Source organism: Leptodactylus fuscus, chromosome 1 (assembly GCF_031893055.1).
Source record: "Leptodactylus fuscus isolate aLepFus1 chromosome 1, aLepFus1.hap2, whole genome shotgun sequence".
Lineage (NCBI taxonomy): Eukaryota > Metazoa > Chordata > Amphibia > Anura > Leptodactylidae > Leptodactylus > Leptodactylus fuscus.
In genome coordinates, this window is record NC_134265.1 from 290399693 (window position 1) to 290424434 (window position 24742).

A 24742-nucleotide genomic window follows, 5' to 3' on the forward strand; every position below is an offset into this window, starting at 1 on the left:
TCCCAAACACTTCCCATTCACTTCAATGGGAGTGCTCGTAACGCCGGCTTTACGAGCGCTCCCATTGAAGTGAATGGGAAGTGTTCGGGAGCCTTCCGCAGCGCTCGCGTGTACGGCTGTGAATGAGGATTTATACAAGCCCGGCGTTACTCCGTGTGAAGGCAGCCTTAAGGTAAACTTCCATTCTGTGAATGGCATGGTTTTTGTGAAATACAATTTTAATATAAACATATCTGGTTTTCCTACATAAGATCGTAGCCACAATCTAAAAATGAACTTTAAAATTTGTAAATGAATGAAGAAAAAAAAAAAAAAACTCAGAAAGATGGAAAGTATTTTATGAATACCTTCTTTGCGCCACAATATATTCGACACTGCAGCATGTATGGAAGAAAAAAAAACAGTAGAAACAAATAAAATGTGAATATGTAAAACAATGGATGAGAAGTACATGCATTTATATACACTGTAAACTAATTGAATGAAATGACAGCAAACGTTTACACAAAAGCAAAGAAAATAATTATATTTTAATATGAACAGATGGCTAATACAAAATGTTCTTAATGGAAGCATTACTTTTTATTCTTATTATTTTATCCAAAATAGATTTTTTTTTTAATTGAAAACATTAAGGGCTTTGTTAATATTGAAATCAAGAAAGTCATATCTCGTCTTCCTGCCATCTCCAATTATGTACTCTCGTGATTAAGGTTACGCCAGTGAGTAAGCTAAAATTCCAAATAAAGCCTTATTAACCAAAACTTAACCTGAAAAAAAACTTATACAATAATATTGCAGCAAAATATATTATGAAAGTAGCAGCAGCATGAACCATAGAACTGTATTCTACTGTATATTGTACATGTGTTATGTACTATACACTGGTAATATTTTTTTGTCCATTAGTTATAGTTTGTAAGCATTGAGGGTTTAAAGGGAGTTTACAGGCTCCTCCAAGCTTACACAACTGGCACACGTTTGCATTGTATGTGAAGTAGTAGATTTGGAGAAAAACTACTTTGAAGTCTCATGCAAATTAACAAGTTGGGGCACTGAGGGCGGGTATTTAACTCCAGGAGCACTGCTGTTCATGCTCAAGGAGAATGGGTGATGATGAAGATAAACTCAGACTGCATGGGATGGTGCACGCAATAAATGCTAAGAGTTTGAGTGGTAAGACTAGTGCTGCCAGGGCTGAATGGCCACCCCAAGTGCACCAAATGCCTCATTTGCATAAAATGTCTTAGTTTTTTTTTATAATTTATAAAATTTGCAAAAGTGGCATTCATCACAAAAGTGTTTTGATCTTCAGTGCAATGTGCTCTGTAATATGGTGATGACAGTTGAGTGGGGCAAGGTGGTAGACTCCCTTTAAAGGGGTTTTCCCATCTCACTGTTTCAGTAGTTTGCCTGCTGTCTCTATTTCTCACTTCCCATATTTCTCTCCCCCACCCCCTTCCTTCTTACTGAATGGGCCTGAGAGGTATCACAATACTTATGGAGGTCAGATAATATGCACACGCTTGTGCAGAATGGACTCAGGGTTATCTGTGGGTTTACATAAAAAGATAACAGACCGGGCTTTATCAGAAAACTGCAATTAGCTGAGCTAATTGTCTGGACAGCAGACAAGTGACGTCACTAGTCCATAGGTCCGTGGTTATGGTAACGCTGTGTAAACAATGGGAGGAATAAGGTCACATAGCATACAAACAAAGCAGCATTTCTAAAGCAATATATTTAGGAAAAGGCTTCAATTTACATAAGCTACTAGTATAGAAAGGAATCCTTGAGATGGGACAACCCCTTTAATGCATGTTGCATGTATTATCACAGTAAAGCTTGAACACAATGTTTTCTATAAAGGTAGAGAGCCAGATGATTTAGCAAGTGTGATGAAAATGTGCTAGGACAGATAATACAATATTATTTATGATTTGATAATATGATTTATTAACAGTTGATGGTACAAGGAAACTATAAAAGTTATTTTAGAGACAAGTTATGGATGCCGAAGCATGACTATATGAGTGTTATAGCAAATAATGAAGCATTTGTTCACGGTGTGCAGAGCTATAGAATAGTAGCTGCCTTGACTTTAATATTAATCAAAATCCTTGATGCCTTCAATTGGAATAGTGGTTTTACAGTATTTTACCTGATATACAAAGAGGTTTCATAAGGAGGAAGGAATATGTAAGAATTGCAAGAAGGGTAATGTTTCTTATTACTTACTAAATTGTACCACCTATTCTTTTATATGGTCTAATCTGTGTTATATGAAGAACAGAGCAAAATTGAAAACCAGCGCTGCCAAGAGAAAAAGATTTTATATTTAAGTTTAAGGAAAGTAAAGTCGGATGGATTTATTTAGATCACCGCTTTGTGCGCCAATCTTAATCAGTTTTGTGTGCTGGCTTGAGATGCTCCACCATTATTTAGAGGTTTTTGACTTTTTAATACCTCCAGTACAACACGGGATGTCCCGTGTGCCAGAAATTAAATCTATACTAGCCAGGGAATAGCATAGATTTCACAACAATTTTCTGGCATGAGTTATATTAAATCTGACAGACCTACCCACCTTGGCCCACCTAGATTCCTGCTCTGTTCTGATAGCTTTTTTAAAAATATGGTGAGTGGGGCTCAAAATCAGAAAAAAGCTATGTTTTTCACAAAAAAACCCCCCAAAAATCGTGGCTTTTTCATGTTATGATATATTGGCCCCATTGTGTTTCAGTTGTTGGTTATGAAAGAAGGAGTTAACTTAACCTCGATAAGCATAAATACCAAGTTTTTCCACAATGTCTGTTCACACCCTTGCCCTAGGCTCTGCCTGGGGATTCTGTTCCCCTCTCCACTTTAAAAATGCAAAGAAAAAAAAGCACTTGAAGCAGTGTTTTTCTCTTCACATTTTCTTTCTTTTAATGTAGATGGTGAGCCCCACACAGTGTTCACAATGTACATTTTTCCCTATCAGTATGTCTTTTTTGGAATATGGGAGGGAAATTCATGCAAACACGGGGAGAACATACAAGCTCCTTGCAGATGGTTTTTTTTTTGTTTTTTGTTTTTCCCCTTGGTGGGATTTGAACACCAGCACTCCAGCGCTGCAAGGCTGCAGTGCTAACCACTGCGCCACCGTGTGGCCCCTAGCGGACCTCCCATGCCAGAACTGGAGTCACGTGGAGTCCCAATATATGTAACCTCAACAGAATTTTTTTTTTACCATACAAAATCTAAGTCACACAGCTTAATAACCTTGAAAAGTGAGTTTACCCCCACACTCTACATACTACATTTCAGAGCATACTCCTACTCTATAAATAGATCCCCTGACCCTTGAAGTCATCATGACATGCTGTTGACAGCCATATCCAACTTCATATAACTTGGTGACAAAGAATGCATCACATATATTTGCACATTATGGTCACAAATAAGAAAAAGTTTACTGTATTAATGTAGAAAAAATTATGTAAAAATAACAGATCAAGTTCATATTCTGTACTTTACTTAAAGAAAAGCTTGGGCTTGCAAAACAGAGAGCATGCAATATTTGTCCTTCATCCACAAATGTTTTCAAAATATACTATGCATGTATCTAGTTGTGTTTTTCATGGCTAGCACACTGACCTATTATATTATATGGCCAATACACACATTCAGGTTTTATAATGGGCCCGTGTATGGGGTCATGAGTCCAGGGCAAAATTCAGGACAGGTCATATTCCTATCTGTTTTGCAGCTGGGCTCACTAAACTAAATTAAGTGTTTCCACATAAGCAGTGTAGCAGATGTTATGGGGCTGTGACCTTAATGAGACCTGTTGGCTTCCTGCTGCTTTTGGTTCCCCTTCAACCCTGTAGGAGGTCCCTCCACATCATGTCGCTATACAGCGTCAGGACATTGTTGACACTTTTTATCATGGTGCGCAGGATTTCCTGGATGCTGAAGAAAAAGTGGCCATGGTCAGGAGTGGGGATCAGTAAGGAGAGTCGCAGCACTTAGAGTATTGGTAAGGTGGACTCGTCTGAAACATAACTGCTTTTATTATACTTTGGGGGTCTCTTCAGGCTTCTGAGAATAATGAACAAAGGCTTAGGAGAGATGAACAAACAAAAAAAAAAAAATAGTTTTACTCACCTCTCCTGGGCTTCAACACAGGTCTTTTGGCATCTGCAATGAAGTTACAAACTACTGAAGCCTGTAATTGGGCCTCAGTGATCATGAGGGTTGTGACTGCTGAGGCTACACATTGTGATGCTGTCGTGACCCACGTGACTGCTCAGACCCAAATGAAGACCCACGTCAGAGCCCAAATTTTGGTGTCAGCCAAAACCAAAATGATTGCAAAATTAGTAACAAACACCATAGGGTCTCTATGGGATATTGCACTGTACGGAGGGGTCACAATGAGACATTATTCTGTGTGGAGGGGCCGCTATTGGACATTGTATTGTGTATAGGGGACACTATGGAATAGTTTACTGTGTTAAGGGTTTCTGTGGGACTTTGCACTGCATGGAAGGGCCACTATGGGACATTATACTGTATGGTGGGCCACTATAGGACATTATACAATGTGAAGGGGCCACTATGGATCACTATATTGTGTGATTGGGACAATATGGGACATTATACTGGCTAAATGGGCGTTATACCATGTGGGCACCAATAAGGGGAACATTTTACTGCATGGGGGCCAGATAAGGGGGCTCTTTACCATGAGGGTACCAGGAAAGAAGGCTCTGTGCTGTGTTATGGGGACCAGTCTTTGCTAGTTATGCCCATACATGTAAGTGTACATTAGTGTGCATGAGGCCTTATTAAGTATACAAATAAAAAAAATTCATCTTTGCTACTAAAATCCTAACTCAACCATAACCTTATGCAAATTGTACTTTGAAACAAATGCACATGTGCAACAATAGATAATCGAATAGGTATTTTGGGCAGCTGAGCTCTAATTTCCATGGGGTACCATGGTCACCCCAAATGCCCATATTCAGTAGTTGGCCCTCTATTAATGCTGACTTCACAGGACTTAATTTAAAACCACAGCAGTGGAAAATCTTTGCAGTGTCCACATCTTTACTCCTGTTTCCAGCAATGTGACATCCTGCCTATAGAAAGCAAATAGAGATAACAGCAGCAGGACCATAGTCTAGGAGCGTAGTGAGTGGAAGTGAGAAGAAATGAAGTCTGAACTCTGAACTGTCTCTACTGTTAGTCATTGAGCTCCTGATCCTGCTGCCGGTACAGGAACTGGCAGAACCTTCAGTGAAATGAATAAAATGTTGGGTTATAGGTTGGACTAATGTCTTTATCCAACCCCATCAACTATGAATTCTGTTATTGTTCTCATTCTCAGATTAAAAAAAAATAACTAGAAATAATAAAAATAAGTTATTATTGCAGGTCAACTTCTTCTACTGTGATCCATTTTTAATGCTTATGTGCCTATTGTAGATGCTTTGAGTAATGGCCAGGGGATAATATGAGCACTCTGTTCATGGCTACAGAGCCCCATAAGCAGCAAGGTAATATGAACTGCTTGTTCCTACATAGAGATGAGCGAACACTAAAATGTTTGGGGTTCGAAATCCAATTCAAACAGCCGCACACTGTTCGACTGTTCGAACGGGTTTCGAACCCCATTATAGTCTATGGGGGGAAATGCTCGTTTCAGGGGTACGCAAAATTCGATCAAATTCTACTTACCATGTCCATGAGTGAGGGTCGGGCTGGATTCTTCTCCCTGCGTAGCGTCCACACGTCCTCTTCCGGCGTTGAATTCACTCTGCTAGGCATCGGGCCTGGGCAGAGCCGACTGCGCATGCCCGCACCACAGTCGGCTCTGCTCAGGCCCGATGCCTGGCAGAGTGAATTCAGAGCCGGAAGACGCCACGGGAACGCTGCGCAGGGAGAAGACTTCTAAAGGTAAGAGAAGAACCAGCGTTGATTGGCAATGTATAACATTCTGCCAATCAACACTGGTTCTGCATCGAATCTTAACTTCGAACAGCTAGTACTACTCGCTCATCTCTATTCCTACACTTTTTTTTAAAATGCAGATTGTGAGCCCCATATAGGAATCACAATGTACCTTTTTTTCCTATCTGTATGTCTTTGAAGAATGGGAGGAAATCCATGAAAACACGGGGAGAACATACAAACTCTTTGCAGATGTTGTTCCTGGCGGTATTCGAATCCAGGACGACAGCGTCGCAAGGCTGCAGTGCTAACCACTGAGCCACCATGTTGCCCCTCCTACACTTTTGTATCACAACCAATAATTTAATTTAATCAGAAATTTATGCTACAGCACCTCTTCTGTAGGATTGAACTAGGTGGTATAGATTTTAATCTCTACGTGCATAAGTAAATCTTTCTTACGTGACCCTGTGACCGGATGACTGTTGTTCTTCTGTTGACCATTTTTGGTAGGTACTAATCACTAGAGATGAGCGAACAGTGAAATATTTGATATTCGTTTTGAATAGCCACTCAATATTTGACTATTCGAACAAATATCGAACCCCATTATAGTCTATGGGGAAAAAAGCTTTGTTTCAGGGGAAACCAGTCTTTGACTCAGGAGAGTCACCAAGTCCACTATGACACCTCAGCAAATGAGGACAACACCTCTAGAATACAACTAGGACAGCAGGGGAAGCATGCCTGGGGGCATCTAACATGCCCAAGTCCCTTTATTACACCACTAATAATGCGGGAGCTGACTTTTCCCATAGGAATTCATTGACCAGCGTTGATTGGCCAAATGCCATATAGAGTACAGCATTCGGCCAATCAACGCTGGTTCTGCCGGAGGCTCGTCTGTGAGGAGGCAGAGTCTAAGATCGGTCCACAGCAGTCTCCATTGTGGTTTGATCTCAGGTATAGCAGAATTGACACAGCTCTGCTACACCTGAGATGCAGCAGAGCTGGCTGTGCACTGAGCTCTGCTACACCTGAGATGCAGCAGAGCTGGCCATGCGCTGAGCTCTGTTACACCTGAGATGAAGCAGAGCTGGCCATGCGCTGAGCACTGTTACACCTGAGATGAAGCAAATCTGGCTGTGCGCTAAGCTCTGCTACACCTGAGATGCAGCAGAGCTGGCCATGCACTGAGCTTCGCTACACCTGAGATACAGCAGAGCTGACCATGCGCTGAGCTCTTCTACACCTGAGATGTAGCAGTGCTGTGCGCTCAGGTGTAGCAGAGTTCAGTGCACGGCCAGCTCTGCTGCATCTCAGGTGTAGCAGAGCTGTGTCAACTCTGCTATACCTGAGATCAGACCACAATGGAGACTGCTGTGGATCGATCTTAGACTCTGCCTCCTACGGCAGAACCAGCGTTAATTGGCCGAATGCTGTACTCTGTATGGCATTCAGCCAATCAATGTTGGTCAATGCATTCCTATGAGAAAAAGTCAGCACCTGCATAATGCAAGCTGACAGGGATCCCTACTAGCATATAATGGGCTGCCACGAGATAGAGCCGCAAAGAGCTGTTTTAGTAACATTCCTACCTAAATAAAGCTAATTCCTATCTAACCCTGCCAATACATCTATCCCTGTCTCACAGTCACATAGTTCACAGTCTCATATGACCCGAATCTGAAATCCACCATTTGTATAAAGTGGAGGCCACCTGATTTAGCCAGCCAATTACTTTTTCTGAATTTTTTTTATGCCTACGTTGTTGTAGTTCCTGTCCCACCTGCCCTGCACAGTTATTGGTGCAAAGCGCCAGGGAAGGTGGGAGGGGATGCAAATTTTTAGTGCGTTTGCCGCGTGGTATTCGATTGGAATCGAATATCTCGAGCAGCCTGATATTCAATTGAATACCATTCTCTCAATGTTCGCTCATCCCTACTACCTACTGTATACCAGAAAAAAACTACACAAAGCCTTCATGTGTGAACACTGACTCAGTTATCTAGCAATCGTTTTATCTTTGTCCATTTTTCCTGCTTCCAACACACCATTTGTAATAACTGACTGTTCACTTGCTGCCTAATATATCCCAATCCTTGACAGGTGCCATTTTCATGAGATGATCAATGTCATTCATGAAACTTCTCTATAGTTTTAATGTTATGGCTGATCGGTTTATATACTTTTATGAGATCGAATGAACATGTGCTTCTGAGAGTGGTAATGTAAGTGTTTTCATTTTTTGCATTTAGTTCCATATTAATGATATTATGATGATCAGTGAATAGTAAGGAGGTTTTTTTTATGTGCTTGTCCTCAGGATGTAGAACTCATCTTGGCAGAAAGCTTTAATTACATAATTGTACAAGAGCTGCTAAGATATTTTGTACCAAGCTTCAGCAAATGCTTTCTTGGAGCGTTCAAAAACATAGCATATGAAAAATAGCAATAAATTAAAGTGAAAATACCAAAAATAGCATGTTATTCATATTTACATAACAGAATAAATGAACACAAATTATCGATATTTCAATAAAAATGTTATTATTCAAACCTGCCTAACAAGATAAAATTCATATCATAGAAGTATTGAATTTATTAATTGATCTAAATTAGTTGTGATTAAATTGAATATAAACACAATTACAGTACTATACAGAGATAGTACCAAAAGCAAACCTAACTCTGACCACTCTACATGACCAGAGCTTAATGATATTCACTGTCTATCAATAAGTATTTGGACACCCATGCAAATGAAGATATCTGCAGTACGTCACGCCTTCCGCCGTTAAATAGGAAACAACATTGGTATTAGTGCATTGGCATTAGTCACATGCAATATGCTACGAAGTGCAGAGTTGTCCGATTTCGAGAAAGGGGTAATTTTGGCATACAACAGAAATGGTCGATCCTTAAGGGACATAGTAAGCGAACTGACTTACCCAAAATATTGACAGAGGCCTATGTGATTATGAAGAGGAAGGTAAACGGTGATTGTCAGAATGTACTGAGTCTGCCGACCCCTGAAACTGGGACATAGAGACTGACGAGTGCTGGCCAGATAAATCGCACCCAACCGATGGCTCCCATACACCAGGAGTTTGAATATGAATAAATGTTGTCTTCTAATCTACCACAAATGTCCAAATACTTATTGGTAGACAGTGTATAAGAATGATGCTAGTTGAGTTTATCGATGACTAGATTGTGCCTGTAGAAATGGAAATCTCAGAATTCAATTCACAGTTCAGTGATCTCTAAATCCACAGTGCAAGGATCTACTATATGCCTTAGGAAGGAAACAGTGGTTCCTAAAAAGGCATTGGAAGAGGTATGTCCGCAATTGAGGCCTTTAGCTATGGTGACGTCATGAAGAAGTAGAAAGATTGATAGCATTGCAGAGTTGAACTGTGGTCTGGGGCTTCTGTGTTTAGTTAAATCACATTATTTAATACCAATTACTATTAGATACCAATTACCAGACACTGGCATATGAGCTCAGCAGAATGTTACCAATAGGGCTGATCGCTTGGTGCACAGCGTTTTACCTGTGTTTGTTGTATGTTCCATCTAGTATTATGGGTGTTGGCTTTATTAAAGGAGTTGGCCAGGATTTTTATTTATGGCTATTTTTTGTGTTATTGGTTTGGCCTTTTATAGGAGCAGAAACGCATACCTTTGTGGCCACCAGCCAGGTCCGTGCAATGCAGACATAATAATTAGAGATGAGCAAGTAATACTCGATCGAGTAGGTATTCGATTGAATACTATGGTATTTGAAATACTCGTACTCAATCGAGTACCACTCGCTATTCAAATGTAAAAGTTTGATGCAGAACCAGCATTGATTGGCTGAATGTTATACAGTCGGCCAATCAATGCTGGTTCTTCTCCTACCTTTAGAAGTCTTCTCTGTGCAGCTTCCCCGCGGCGTCTTCCGGCTCTTCATTCACTCTGCCAGGCATCGGGCCTGGGCAGAGCCGACTGTGCATGTCTGCTTGTAGTGCGGGCATGCGCAGTCGGCTCTGCCCAGGCCCGATGCCTGGCAGAGTGAATTCAGAGCCGGAAGATGCCACGGGGATGCTGCAAGGAGAAGACTGCTTGGAGGATCCAGCCCGACCCTCACTCGTGGACTTGGTAAGTATAATTTGATCGAACGTTGCCTACCCCTGAAACAAGCATTTTCCCCCCATAGAGTATAATAGGGTTCGATATTCAATTCGAGTAGTCGAATATTGAGGGGCTACTCGAAATGAATATCGATCCTCGAACATTTTACTGTTCGCTCATCTCTTATAATAATCTTTTTATGGATATACAAATCAATCTGTAAGTGCATTGGGGATGGGCCTTTTTTACCTACAGACAACTGTGAAGGAGATAGAATATGAAATTGTTAACCCAGAAGACAGCCAGAGAATCTACAACTGTCTGCAGGCAATTTTGGCAAAGCAGGCCCTACCCTGATACACCTGCAGGTTCATATCCATAAAAGATGATCATCACTGCATTTCTTCACTAGTTTGTGGCCACAAAATTATATTTCTACTTCTATTAATGGATCCGAAATGGCACTATTATGGGTTTGGAAGGCATTTTGGACCTAACAGATTCCCTTTAATTGGAGAGCAGCGGGGTTTAACATATGACAATTTGGACCAAATTCTGGTTTAAAAATCTGCCGCATAGCAAGTAAACTAACATTTGGTATGAGGTTGCACCAAGTAGTTTAAAGCTACTGACATAAAATTGGTACACTGTAATATTGCCTAGTCTAAGTCTATCTAAATCCTAGAAAGGATCAGTAAATCTGCCCTAAGATTGTCCATACTAGTTTTGCAATAAAATTAACAGGATTTGGTATTGGTTTGACTTCTAAATGTATTTACTTATGAAAACAATGAATACATGAAATTAAAGTTACAAGGATCTTAGTCAAGATGATTAAAAACGATAAAGTAAAGTTTCCCTTTGGATAACACAGATAACATGTTTTTTCTGTTACTACAGTATATAGTAACAGTACAGTATATACTACCAAGGATATGCATGTAGCCTAACTGTGCAGTTATGGAACAAGAGACTGTGAGAGAGGACCAGGGCTTCACTGTCTCAAAGTCACTTATTTTACACTCTTCCCTGCCATTGGCAATTTTTTGGTTTTGTCAGGAAACCCCTTTAATAGAGAAAATGAAGGGAAAGATTTATTCTTTTTACTTTGAATTTAATCTTAGTTTGCCTCAAGAAAAAGCAAGGGAAATTTTTGATGTGTCTCTCGCTTGTTCCTATAGGTTTAATCACATGGAAAGAGTTAAGGTGCCTCTGTGTTCAAGATAAGTAAAGGTCCACATATGTCTGAGATAGAAATGTAAAACACTAAGCAGTGAGCTTGTATGTTCTGTTAGTGCTAACAGCTATAAAGATATAGTTGAAATTTATTAGAAAGCAATTATGAACTTCTTTAGATGTAGAAAAATAATCGTGTTCAGTTATGGACATTCAATTTAAAATGGTAATTTATCCGGTGAGCTCGGTATCATCAAAGTAATGCTATACCTTATATAAGTATTACATTAAGATAATAATGACATGAACATTTACATTCTAACACTGTATAGAAATCTGTTAATATTCTGTAGAATAGAAAAACACCAGCACTTGTCTGTCTGACAATTGTTAATAGGACTTTGTGATCAATGTGTAATAACTTGTCATGAAATCGTATTGTGTTTGGAAAAGTCATTTATCTTATAACACGTATTTGGTCATGTCCAATGTGAGAAAATGACTGGCAGAGTGCTGGAATCTCGCTATATCTCCCCTAGGTTTTTAACTTACAGTCCTATGAAAAAGTTTGGGCACCCCTATTAATCTTAATCATTTTTAGTTCTAAATATTTTGGTATTTGCAACAGCCATTTCAGTTTGATATATCTAATAACTGATGGACACAGTAATATTTCAGGATTGAAATGAGGTTTATTGTACTAACAGAAAATGTGCAATATGCATTAAACCAAAATTTGACCGGTGCAAAAGTATGGGCACCTCAACAGAAAAGTGACATTAATATTTAGTACATCCTCCTTTTGCAAAGATAACAGCCTCTAGTCGCTTCCTGTAGCTTTTAATCAGTTCCTGGTTCCTGGATAAAGGTATTTTGGACAAACAATTCAAGTTCAGTTAAGTTAGATGGTCGCCGAGCATGGACAGCCCGCTTCAAATCATCCCACAGATGTTCAATGATATTCAGGTCTGGGGACTGGGATGGCCATTCCAGAACATTGTAATTGTTCCTCTGCATGAATGCCTGAGGATTTGGAGCGGTGTCTTGGATCATTGTCTTGCTGAAATATCCATCCCCGGCGTAACTTCAACTTCGTCACTGATTCTTGAACATTATTCTCAAGAATCTGCTGATACTGAGTGGAATCCATGCGACCCTCAACTTTAACAAGATTCCCGATGCCGGCATTGGCCACACAGCCCCAAAGCATGATGGAACCTCCACCAAATTTTACAGTGGGTAGCATGTGTTTTTCTTGGAATGCTGTTTCTTTTTGGACGCCATGCATAACGCCTTTTTTTATAACCAAACAACTCAATTTTTGTTTCCAAAATGAAGCTGCCTTGTCCAAATGTGCTTTTTCATACCTCAGGCAACTCTATTTGTGGCGTATGTGCAGAAACGGCTTCTTTCTCATCACTCTCCCATACAGCTTCTATTTGTGCAAAGTGCGCTGTATAGTTGACCGATGCACAGTGACACCATCTGCAGCAAGATGATGCTGCAGCTCTTTGGAGGTGGTCTGTGGATTGTCCTTGACTGTTCTCACCATTCTTCTTCTCTGCCTTTCTGATATTTTTCTTGGCCTGCCACTTCTGGGCTTAACAAGAACTGTCCCTGTGGTCTTCCATTTCCTTACTATGTTCCTCACAGTGGAAACTGACAGGTTAAATCTCTGAGACAGCTTTTTGTATCCTTCCGCTGAACAACTATGTTGAACAATCTTTGTTTTCAGATCATTTGAGAGTTGTTTTGAGTAGCCCATGATGCCACTCTTCAGAGGAGATTCAAATAGTAGAACAACTTGCAATTGGCCACCTTAAATACCTTTTCTCATGATTAGATACACCTGGCTATGAAGTTCAAAGCTCACTGAGGTTACAAAACCAATTTTGTGCTTCAGTAAGTCAGTAAAAAGTAGTTAGGAGTATTCAAATCAATAAAATGATAAGGGTGCCCATACTTTTGCACCGGTCAAATTTTGGTTTAATGCATATTGCGCATTTTCTGTTAGTACAATAAACCTCATTTCAATCCTGAAATATTACTGTGTCCATCAGTTATTAGATATATCAAACTGAAATGGCTGTTGCAAACACCAAAATATTTAGAACTAAAAATGATTAAGATTAATAGGGGTGCCCAAACTTTTTCATAGGACTGTATGTGTGGTCCAGTGCGGGTCTGGAGTAGGCCTCAACCCCAGGTGTGAGTCCTTCGATCATATTGGGACTGAAAAAGGCTGCAGATCCTACATTCCAGTGCAGATCCAGGGAGTGAGAGAAGGCGTCTGGGTCTGTCCTGTAACCCTGAGTTCGATGAGAAAATATTGTGCTTGTTTTGTTCATGTGGTTGGTAGTAAACCACACGTATAGTTAGGTACTGTTTAGTTTGTCACTCAGATGGTTTTTATTTTGTTTTTGCCTGAAGTTAACAGGTTTATTTAGAGAAAAACAGGACAATAAATAAACCTTAACTTCAGGCACAAAATGAGCAAAATAAAATACATTTTTTGCTCATTTTGTGCCTAAACTTAAGGTTTATTTATTGTCCTGTTTTTCTCTAAATAAACCTGTTTGCTGAATATTTTGTGTCCCTTTCTTTGACTGTGCTGAGTTACCTTCCCCACACCAGATAAAACAGGTATTTATGTACACAGGGCAGCTGTTTGTACACGGGGCAGCATATTCAGGTGGCAAATGAACACAGATATTGCATATATATATATATATATATATATATATATATATATATATATACTGCAATCTGCAGTACACAGCCCTGTTATGGCACTTGCTGTACAATTATAGTTCCATATGTATAATGCCCATTATGCACTTCTAGAAATTATTATTATTATTGTTTATTTATATAGCACCATTAATTCCATGGTGCTTTAAATTTCTCATCTACATGTTTAATGAATAAAGCAACCTACGAATATAGCAATGTTTAACATCACAGTGAAAGCAGTCCATGTGTCAGCCTTTTTTGAACCACTGTCACATGCCCATTTTAAAATGAGAGGGAGTGTATTCAGATGTCCATTTTACTGAGAAACAAAAAAAAGGGGCAACAAAACAAGACATGCTATATCTGTTTTTATGGCAAAATTAATAGATTCATTTTTAACATAAGTAAAGCAGATTTATGTTCAAGTTACATCCGTTAAAAACAGATCAGTGAGTTGGTTCAAGAAAGAAAGACCAATAAAATTCATGCATTTTTTTTTAACAACGCATTAAAATGGATGCAAAACTGCTACCAAAAATGGAAAAATGGAATGGAACAGATTCAAAATGGATGCACAAGGGTCATAAAAAATGGACATGCACAGATATTTTTCACAGATATCTGTCTAAAAAGATATGGATTTTTAAATTCACTCTCTGTACTACAATGTAGTTAACACATCAGTTGTAAAATCTGGGGAATATGCAAATCTGATTCCCAGGATGTAATTAGGAATTCTGTTCCTTTTGGAATGGATATACTGGTTTGGCAATAACCCTACATCATGTTATTAGGCTTATTAATAAAGACATGCACGATGTTAAGGGGGCTGCCCTAAGAGGCAACATACAGAGGCATTGTTTTCCTAATCACATCCTGGGAAATAGATTTGCATATTTCCCATAAACCCCTAGTGGAGCGAAAATGGCTTGGTAAGTCTCCATACGCCTGCAAAGATGCACACTCCTCAAAGAGTGTTATTATTCCCTGACCTTTGCTAAATCTGTAAGTGTTGGTACTATTTGCCATATATAACACTGCACAACTGATTGCATACGTGTTTATCAGGCAGGATAATTTATAAGGCTTTCAGTACTATTTCTCAAGACTGTGAATTAAAAATAGGAACATTTTTCATTCCATTGAACACCAGTATTTTCCAAAATAAATTGTAGTATTTGTCCAGAAAAGGCCAAAATGGTGGTGTAATGCTATTAGTATGTATCACTGTTCAAAAAACCCAGGTAAAGATGATAAAAACAACGTGAAGGATCTGAGAGGATTAAACGTTAATGATAAAGTTTGAAAAAGAAACATTTTCAGTTTTTCCCATTTTACAGTTGACTTGACTTAATACAAAAAAAGAAAAAATGGCAGTCTGAAAAAATTTTGAATGACAGAGGTGAGAGATTGAAAAATTAGCAGAGCTGAAATAATGTAATAGGAAAGATGGCGTTTGTCTAGAAAGCAGTTCTGCACATTCTAAGAGTCAATAACGGGGAAAAAAGAAAATGAAGAGGTATAGGTGAAATGAGTTGGCAAAAGGATCACAGACCATAAAAAAAACAGAAAAAGACTAAAGATTTTCATCACAGCACCACTTCAAATACTGTAAAATATGTTCAAGTTTACAAAGCTGTTCGGGTCTTAAAGTCCCAGCTGAATTATTAGAAGCCGTCAGCAGTAATGGGATCTTTATGTTTGAAAATCTTGATCTTTAACATGCCATATGTTGAATTTATCGAAACACAATGATAGGAAGTTTTAACTCTTTTGGATATATATATATATATATATATATATATATATATATATATATATATATATATATATATATATATATTATATTATATTTTCACTGGTGAAGCCAATAAAGCTTATATTTTTGTGACCGGGATTTCCTTTAAGGGTTCATATAATATTTTGCATAAGTTTTTTTTAATGAGTTTGGCAGACAAAACAAAAAAAAGGTCACTTATGATCATTATTACTTTTTGATAATTTTGTATTTTTACTTTTTTTTTTTTACAGATTGTCTCAATAGAAATGCTCACAGCCTTTAAGATCTTTGATTGGGAAAAAGTAATCTACTAATAAAAATGATTCCTTCCACGCCTTCCTTCAATATATTTATATGTTAAGAATCATCATGGAACACATATTGTACAGGTGAGTTTGCAAGGGAAAAACTAGTTACTGTTACTGCCCTTAAAGTTTAACTCCCATTTTTTAAAAAATTTTCTTAATTTTTTTTTGCTTTTGGGTCAAGGGTGTGTGTTGTGAACATTTTTGTCCTATACATTATTAATCTATCAAATTTCCTTTTCATAGAAAACAGGCTGCAAAGCCTAACTAAGCATTGCCAGAGAGACTCTGTCCATACACCCATACTCAATGCAGCATGTAGAGCTGAAGCATTTACCAAAGGAGGGGATAGTCACTTAAAATAGCTGCATCTTCAATTTTATATCACATAGGGAAATGAAATTTTCAGCTTTCTTCTGTCAAGATTGACATACTAGCTGTAAAAGAATTAGACATATTACTAGTTACAAACATGTTTGGGATTGTGATTTTATATGCAGGATGTACACAATAGTGAAAAAATGAGAGATACACTTTAAGGATTAAGGGTTTATAGCTATGGCTGTATAGATACGATAAGTAGGATACACTGTCATATTCCATCACATTTTATTGTATGAATTCTCCTTATAGAAATATAAACACCATATGGATTGCATATGCTTTTCCATATGCATAATGTCTAAGGAATTTTAACACTTTAGTCAAGATGGTAGATGGTTTCCACTATAAGGCTAAGGCTGACATTTTGCTACAGATTTTGCTGAGGTTTTTTTGAGCCAAAACCAAGAATGGATTGAAAAAGAATGGGAAGTATAAATTAATTACTTATATTTCTCCCATCTGTTCTATCCAGTCTTGGCTTTGGCTCAAAAAAATGCAACAAAATCTGCAATGAAAAAAATAGCTCCTAATCCAGTGCATACTGACAAAAACACTTCTTTAGGATGAGGCCCCATGTTGCGGAATGTAGCTTTTTTTGTTACAGATTTTGCTATCTCCATATTTCCTGATTTCTCACCTGAATTACAATGACAGCATTCATCCTTTTATCAGCTAAAGAGACAAATCAGACAGCTGCATCTACAGTACCATAAGATATTGCTATTATGCTAGGCTCCATGTCGTTGATGGCAAAAAATACATCTCATAATAGCAATGAAATGAATAGATCACCTATGCTCTATCAATGCAGGAAGCTGATTAAACAATGCTCTTCTTTATGAAAATATGGTGTATAAAAATAGGGGTTGTACAGCAGGAATGGGCTATGTGGTACGGACTATGTTATGTTTTCCCCCAATGACACTTTTTAGTGTCCGCATTCTAAGGATTGTGTTGGCAGAAACCGGGAAGCCCTTTCAGTTATATATTGGGTTCATTCCTGTATTGAGTGCAAAGATTATGCTCCTAATGGTTACTCTTCTACCACCTATGTGTTGACAATTGTCTTCATGTCACTCTCCTAGTATTTCTGCATGGTGCCAATTTTTTAAATGTATTGGAGTTTAAGTCTGTATAGTACACACATTTGTTAAGGCCACTTATTTGGATGTTTTTAACTTTCTTGTTTAATAAAACAAGTTTTTTAAGAAATGAGCAATTGTGTGCTTTCAACTTTTTTACAGCCTTTTTGTTACGTTCGTGTCTGAGTCCAGACCCAGATTCCGGATTGCAGGTTGCACCGCTAAGGAAACAGGGGAGGGAGACTATCCCTGGCACTACGGTGGCTAGCTAGGCCCTGCCTACGGGTGGTGGTCAGCTGTCCCCAAGCTAGTCTTGGCCCCGACTACTCCTGGCTCTCTAGCACAAAGACCTAGCAGACAGATAGGGCAAGAGCTATAGGAGAGCTAGGGACTGGGGTTTCTAAAGTGGTGACCCCTACAGAAATCCAGGTGCAGCTGCAGACAAACAAACGGGCTGGGAGTGGCTGGACAACGGACACGCAGCACAACACAAAACAAGAAAATGAGGAGAGGGACAGTGGAGAGGTAAGGAAAGGGTAAACACAGGACTGGGGAAAACACTGGAACCCAAAACCTCTCAAACCACAAGAAAGTGCCAGGCAAACAGAGCAGAAGGATAGGGTGGAGATGAAGTATGGGGGAACAAACCAGATACACACAACAGGCAACTCTCACACCACTTCCTAATCAGTTGGAACTTTCACCAAAAACAATCCTCCTCCTAGAGCCAAGAATCCTAAAGTGTAAACCACGAAAACCGGTAACATGTGGGGCCAGCCCTCTTCCTTACAAAAGGTCCCTGGAGCCTCAAGTATGCTAAGAGGACTTACCAGATGGTCCAGTGGCAAAGCAACCACCAGCAGATAATAGGAGCCCGGATCAAATCCCCAACCGAAACAAAATACACAAGCAACCAGGTCATGACACTTTTTGGGAAGGAACTTTTCTGATTCAGCATGATTGTATCCTAGTGCTCAAAGCAAGGTCCATAAAGGCATGGATGGGTAAATTTAGTGTAGAAGAACTTGACTGGCTCGCATACAGCCCTGATCTCAACCCCACTGTGCACCCTTTGTGAGAGATAAACCTATAAAATGTCAGCAGGTAGATGAAGCTGTGCAATATGTGTTCTAAAAAGTTGGGCAGACAATCGCAAAGAAAGAAAAATCTGAGTGAAGAAAGAAATTGAAGAGATACTCATAGAGACATATCATAGATTTTAAACTCTTACAAGGAGGGAACTCACTCCTGTTTTTTGCAAAAATGTTGAATTTAATATCTAATTTTGTTTGTACGTGTCCTCTCTAAATTCTGAAGGGTTGTGGAAGGTGTTGTCACTATATACGTTAAGTCTGGTCACATCTGTGTCAATAAGGACACAATTATTCATAAAGTTATTGTTAAGCTTTGCTATTATATCAGTTATTGAGGGAGTATCTGAGATATTGATGGCAAAGTTGTTGTGAATATATAACATAATATCTGCTGTTTCTGAAAACTGATTAATATTTAATCATAGAGGGGATCTGTCATGTCTAAAATGCCTCCGAAGCCAATAACAATGCAATGTAAAGGTCTTTAATAGAAGCAGAAAATGTGTGGCCAGAAACTGGTGACATAAGCAAATAAGCCTCAGACGCGGGCTTGATTTACCACATTTACCTTCAGACAGTTGTAAATGCTTAAATTTTGTCTGGAATTTGAGTTTTACAGCTTTGATTGACATTTTCAGCCTCAGGGGTGTCTGTAGGCAAATCTAGTAAATCAGGCCCACCCCAACGCACTCACATGCTGTTTTGTATGTTGTGGGGAATTGTTCAGATAGATGCTCAGTAGCAGTGGAGAAAAAAGCGACATAGAGACTGGGTTGCACTTAAGTTCAGTATTTATTCACTTCTTGTGCATAAGCTGCACAAGTTTACTGTACATAAACAAACAAAACAAAAACCTTCTCGGCTGAGAACTAACTAAACATAAGAAACTTTTCCCCTGACTATACAAGAGCCTGGCTACCAGACTCCCGCCTTGGCAACAGCAACGGGTGGCAAAGTTCCTGCTTTGTAGGTTCAGCCTGGACAGGTTAGCTCTGTCAGTGTGGTGCCACCACTCCTAGTCCTCACACACAGACTATATCAGGCCTTGATTAGTCAGCTGACGTCCCTGGTGTGGGTCTTTACCAAACACCCTTTAGCTGCCTGGCTGGAACATACCTGTCTTCCCACACGATAGCCTTCACTCTCTCACAATGTCCAAAAAAAGATGATTATTTCAGCATTGCTTTAGTTTGTGGGCACAAAAGTAAGTTTCTGCTGTATATGGTACAGCACTATTGTTAGTATGGGAATGAATTTTGGGCTTAACAGATTCCCTTTAACAACAATAATTCTGAGTTTTGCCACGAGGTGAGTATGGGCTAACTGAATGTGAGTGTGACTAGTGGTAGACTGAAAAGAATGGAGTACGCCATGTGCTGTACTTTATCTCTGGTGCTCTCATTGAAGTCTACGGGAATGCTGTCCACCACCATTCATGTGGTTGTGGTCAGACTGAATGTGTAGTGGGGAGAAGGGACCCCTGTTCTTGGGATCAGTGGGATTCTTAGAGTTCAGGCAGTCAGGTATTTATTCTAGATGCTATGGATAGAGGATAAAAACACCTATCTTGACATAGCCCCTTTAATATAGCTAAGAATTAACAGATATACAGAAGTTTAAATGAGAAATGCATGCCATAAAAAGCATAAAACCCTGTGGGTATGCTGGAATGTACATACTGTACCATTCTCCTAAAAATATTCAGACAATTGAATTACTGGAGTTTTACTATATGCCAGCTATCAGCACGATGCTTTAGCATTGTCAGAACACTGTTAGCACACAGGGGTGAGAGCAGTGATCCATCAATCAGTCTCACTTACTGCTTTTTAACTTGTGGGTCAGTTACTTCATATCGTCTCCAGAGCCCAAGTTGCCAGACTTTATCTTTTATACATTTATCTTTTTGAAATACAGTATTCCGCTATAATTCTCCTGGAAGAAGCTCAATGTAAAGAATGGAACAATAGTAATTCCACATAAATACTAATGGCCATTCTAAATGTGTAGGTGTTTGCATATAAAACTGATGTGATTGATTATACACTTCCACTCTCACTTCGTAAAAGCTCCTTAAAAAGATGTACTATATTTCAGAGATTTTCTTTGCATACATTAGTGTCTCAGAAAGTCATAATGCAGAAATAATTTTGTTTACATATAGAGCACAGGCACAGGCATAAAATTAGATATCTGTGTATATTATGCTTTAGGAAATTAGCGAAAAAGGCATTGTTAAGTGCTAAGATGACAGGCTTATTTTTTAGATGTAAAATAAAACGCAGAGGAATGGCGGTCGCCCTCAGTAAAATATTGCACTTTAATTTCTGGTGAGACAAAATGCTGATGTGATCATTATTATAAATAAATCAGCTCTAAATAAAAAGCAATTTTCAGTGCGTGGGGAATAAAAAAGTATAAATGTTTACGTGTAAGCAATAAGCTAAATGGAGCGGTAATAATAAGATACACCACATTATTAACCTCACGTTGCCATATTATATTGTATGATCATCTCAATGATATTCATCAAATTGACTGAAGGTTCCAAAACAACAATAGAAAATACCATCAATAAAGTCAAACGCCAGGTAATGATAAAAATAAACTATCACAGAGTGTTTATAAGCAATACCTAGCATTTATTGTGAACGCTTTACTTTTGTTTTCTTTGGGTTCCATCACAAATATTTTTAAAAATATATTTTAAAAAAATACTAACATTTTTTTTTTTTAAATAATCACAGTGTTTTAATGGCAATTTTATATTTTTGGTGATATTTTATCTTGTAATATTTTGCAAAAATGTTTGTGATGTTGCAAAAAGAAATCATGCAAAGAAGGTTATGCAAAAAAACAAAGAAAAAAAAAACAACACATGATATATGACTTGCTTGAAAGCATTCTAAATTCTAACCTTAACATAAAAATAATGGACCAAAACCACAAAAAACTAAAACACTACAAGACAGATTTACTATTGTGGTTACTAGACTCTGGTGTAAATGTGGTACATCTTAGGTGCATCTTTGGTGCATCTCAGCGCATCTTGGTGCATTTAGTTCATAATGGCTGCCATGCTCCTGGCAGAAGTGCCGGGCCTTCTAGCAGAAGTACCATAAGTACTTCTGTAGTTTGAAATGAACAGCACCGCTGTCTGTATGCCGGGTCTGTAACTACGGTAGCTGTAGTCTGTAGTGGTCTCTAACTATAATGGCGCCGCTCTGCTCCAGAGAGGTCGCCATTGCAATCGGCACATCCACTATAACTCTTACAGTGGTAATGCCGGAGTTCCTGAGCACTGGAGTTACAGTGGAGATGCCCTCTGCTGCGGGAAAGATGCCCTCCGCCATGCCCCTGGAGAGAGGAGGGAACGAACGCTCTCTCAAATGCGGCCCTGAACCGGAGCTGAAGGGAAACTGCGGCCGGCCGCCGGTAGAAGCACTGAGGGGAAATTCAGGCAGCCGAGTCTGCCGGGGATTCCTCTTAGCGCTTTTGCCGGCAACCGGCCACAGTTCCCCTTCAGGTCCGGCAGTCGAGGTTCTCCTTCAAGTCGACCCCTCAGTGCTCCTGCCGGGGATTCCCCTCAGCGTCTCTGTAAAGGCTCTCTGGCTGCAGTGCTTTTCTTTTGCAGGCTGCTCTATGCAGCCTACAAAAGAAATGACGATTTTTGCAATGTATTGCAATTCATTAGCATTGTAATGCATTGCATTAGTGAGCAGACCCCCGGGGGGCCTAATAAATGCAAAAAAAAAAAATTTAAGTTAAAAAAAAGTATCAAAAATTCAAATCACCCTAGAACACATATAAAACTAATACTGTGAAACACATACATGTTAGGTATCCCTGTGTCCGAAAAAGCCCACTCTACAAATCTATAAAAATATTTTTCCTGTACGGTAAACGTCATAGCTAGAAAAAAAAAATGTCTAACTGCTCCTTCCCTGAGACTGTTTTTTTTTCCCCCACTTGGAATTCAGTCTGACTATAGCCAGGTTAAATATAGGGTATCTGCAGTGCTCTATTCCGTCAGGAATGGGTTAATAGGAGCACAGCAGGTACCCTATATTCAGCCGGACTGAATTCCAAATGGGGGAAAAAAACTCAGTCCTCAAGCTCAGTGAAGGGGCAGACAGACAACCAGAACACCCCCTCCCCTTTCCCATCACCCAGCAACTACTGCACCCAAAAACTACAACCATTTTAATTTTTGAAATTTTCCAGTAGCTGCTACATTTCCCCCCTAGGCTTATACTCGAGTCAATAAGTTTTCCCAGTTTTTTGTGGTAAAAGTAGGGGCCTCGGCTTACATTCGGGACGGCTTATACTCGAGTATATACGGTACATGTAAGATCTGGTTGCAGTATTTGTTTTTAATTATATCTTATATATATGTTTTTAGTGAATAGAGTGTGATTTGTGATTTCCAAATTGCAACATTATCTCTACAACACATTTTTAATCTACAAAAGAAATACAGTAGATGTGAGATATTCCAGCTAAGATCCATTCATGGTATGAAAATCTTAAAATTGCCAATTGAAATGGTTGATCCTGTGATCTAACTAGACCTGAATAGTAAAGTATTTATTACTTGTCACTGGTTCCCTATAAAAAATTATCCATGTAAATATTTCATTAATTGATTTTTTTTTTTAAATTGTAGTCCTAAAGTGACAGAAGAAGGGCACAAGTGAACAAAGTAACCAAGAACTCTATGACAACACTGATAAGGCTGACAAGTACTATATTTATGGTTGTGTTGGTGACACTGCATGTAATCGATTCCTAGGTACTACATGCAGGATTTTGTCTTATGTAAGTACTAATAAAAAGCCTCCACCGACAAATACTGATATCTTTGGCACAGTTGGTTAAAAGATATTTAATTTCTCTCTTTTGGTTTCTAACTGTTCATTTAGTGTATCATTTGTCTCAGGGTTGTATTTGACATATTCAGGCAGCATGAAAATCCTTCTTTATCTCTCTGATTCTTCTAATTGGGCTTCTTCTTACTAAACTCCCCTCTACAATGACTTCTGAATGCAGCCTCCAGACTTAGCTTTCTGTGAAACAAATGCATCTGCCTTGTGTTAGTCACTGCTCTAGATGCCCATCCCTCACAGAATAAAATATAATATCACACACATATAAATCCACCCGTAAAGCTGCACCCCTCTATTTCTCCTCTCATATTATATCTACCACCTTAACCATCCTTTCCATTCTGCCAATGACCTTGAACTTGTATCCTTTGTTATTCAAACATCCCACTCGCATCTCCAAGATGTTTCTTGAGCTACACCCATGCTTAGGATCTGTTTAGGCAGGCTTATCACATAACCTGTTGACATTTTTCTACACCTCCGGCCACTACACTAAAATTTCTTATCCTAAGATCATTCCTACTCTTTTCTTCAGAACTTGAGTCCTCCTCCTAGAAGTTAACCTGTGTTCCCTTCACTTAGTATCTGTATATTCCCAGATTCCAGCTGGTGGCAGGCGCATCTAGATTAATTTATATGACCTTATTTATTAAAAGATGGCTGGACCTCGGACCTCTTGAGTTTAGATTGTAAGCTCTTGCAACCTGGCCCCTCACTCCTATTCTTTGATATGTTAATTTCTTTGTCACATTGTAATGTCTGTTCATACAGTATGTCCTCTGATTTGTAAAGTGCTGTGGAATATGTTGGCGCTATATAAAGATTATTTTTATTATTCAATTTACAGCAAGACAACAATCTCAAGGATAAGGCCTAATACAAATGAAGAATGCAAAAACATCTTTTAAAAATTTAATATGTACATATATCATTCCAACTAAGAATTTGTGGCTTGGTTTGAATATGGTTGTTCACTCAATGTCTCCATACAGCTTCATAGAGCATGAACAGTTTTGGCGCATTGTGTTCAGGTCCGCCTACTTTCATAAGAGGTGTCAAGCAGGGCTCAGAACCAAAAATGTGGAGTATCTTAGGACCTAAAAAAGTGTTGTTGACCACAGATATATCACATCTACATTCATCTACACTAGAAAACATCCCCAATGAATTTGATTAATTTGAACATTATTATTTATCACATTCAGATAACTTAATTAGCAATATTGCATTAATTGAACTTAAC

The 24742-nt window shown here is 38.8% G+C and overlaps 1 protein-coding gene across 2 annotated transcripts in view; it reads right to left on the reverse strand.

Moving 5' to 3' along the window:
* FSTL5 (follistatin like 5) overlaps positions 1–24742 on the reverse strand; it is a 530583-nt gene that overhangs the window by 54210 nt on the left and 451631 nt on the right. The window contains exon 11 of one of the 2 annotated variants that reach the window (XM_075288178.1): positions 348–374. The exons of the other annotated variant lie outside the window; for it this stretch is intronic. Coding sequence (XP_075144279.1) covers positions 348–374 — 27 coding nt within the window. The remainder of the gene's footprint in view (positions 1–347; positions 375–24742) is intronic. 2 annotated transcript variants of the gene reach the window in all.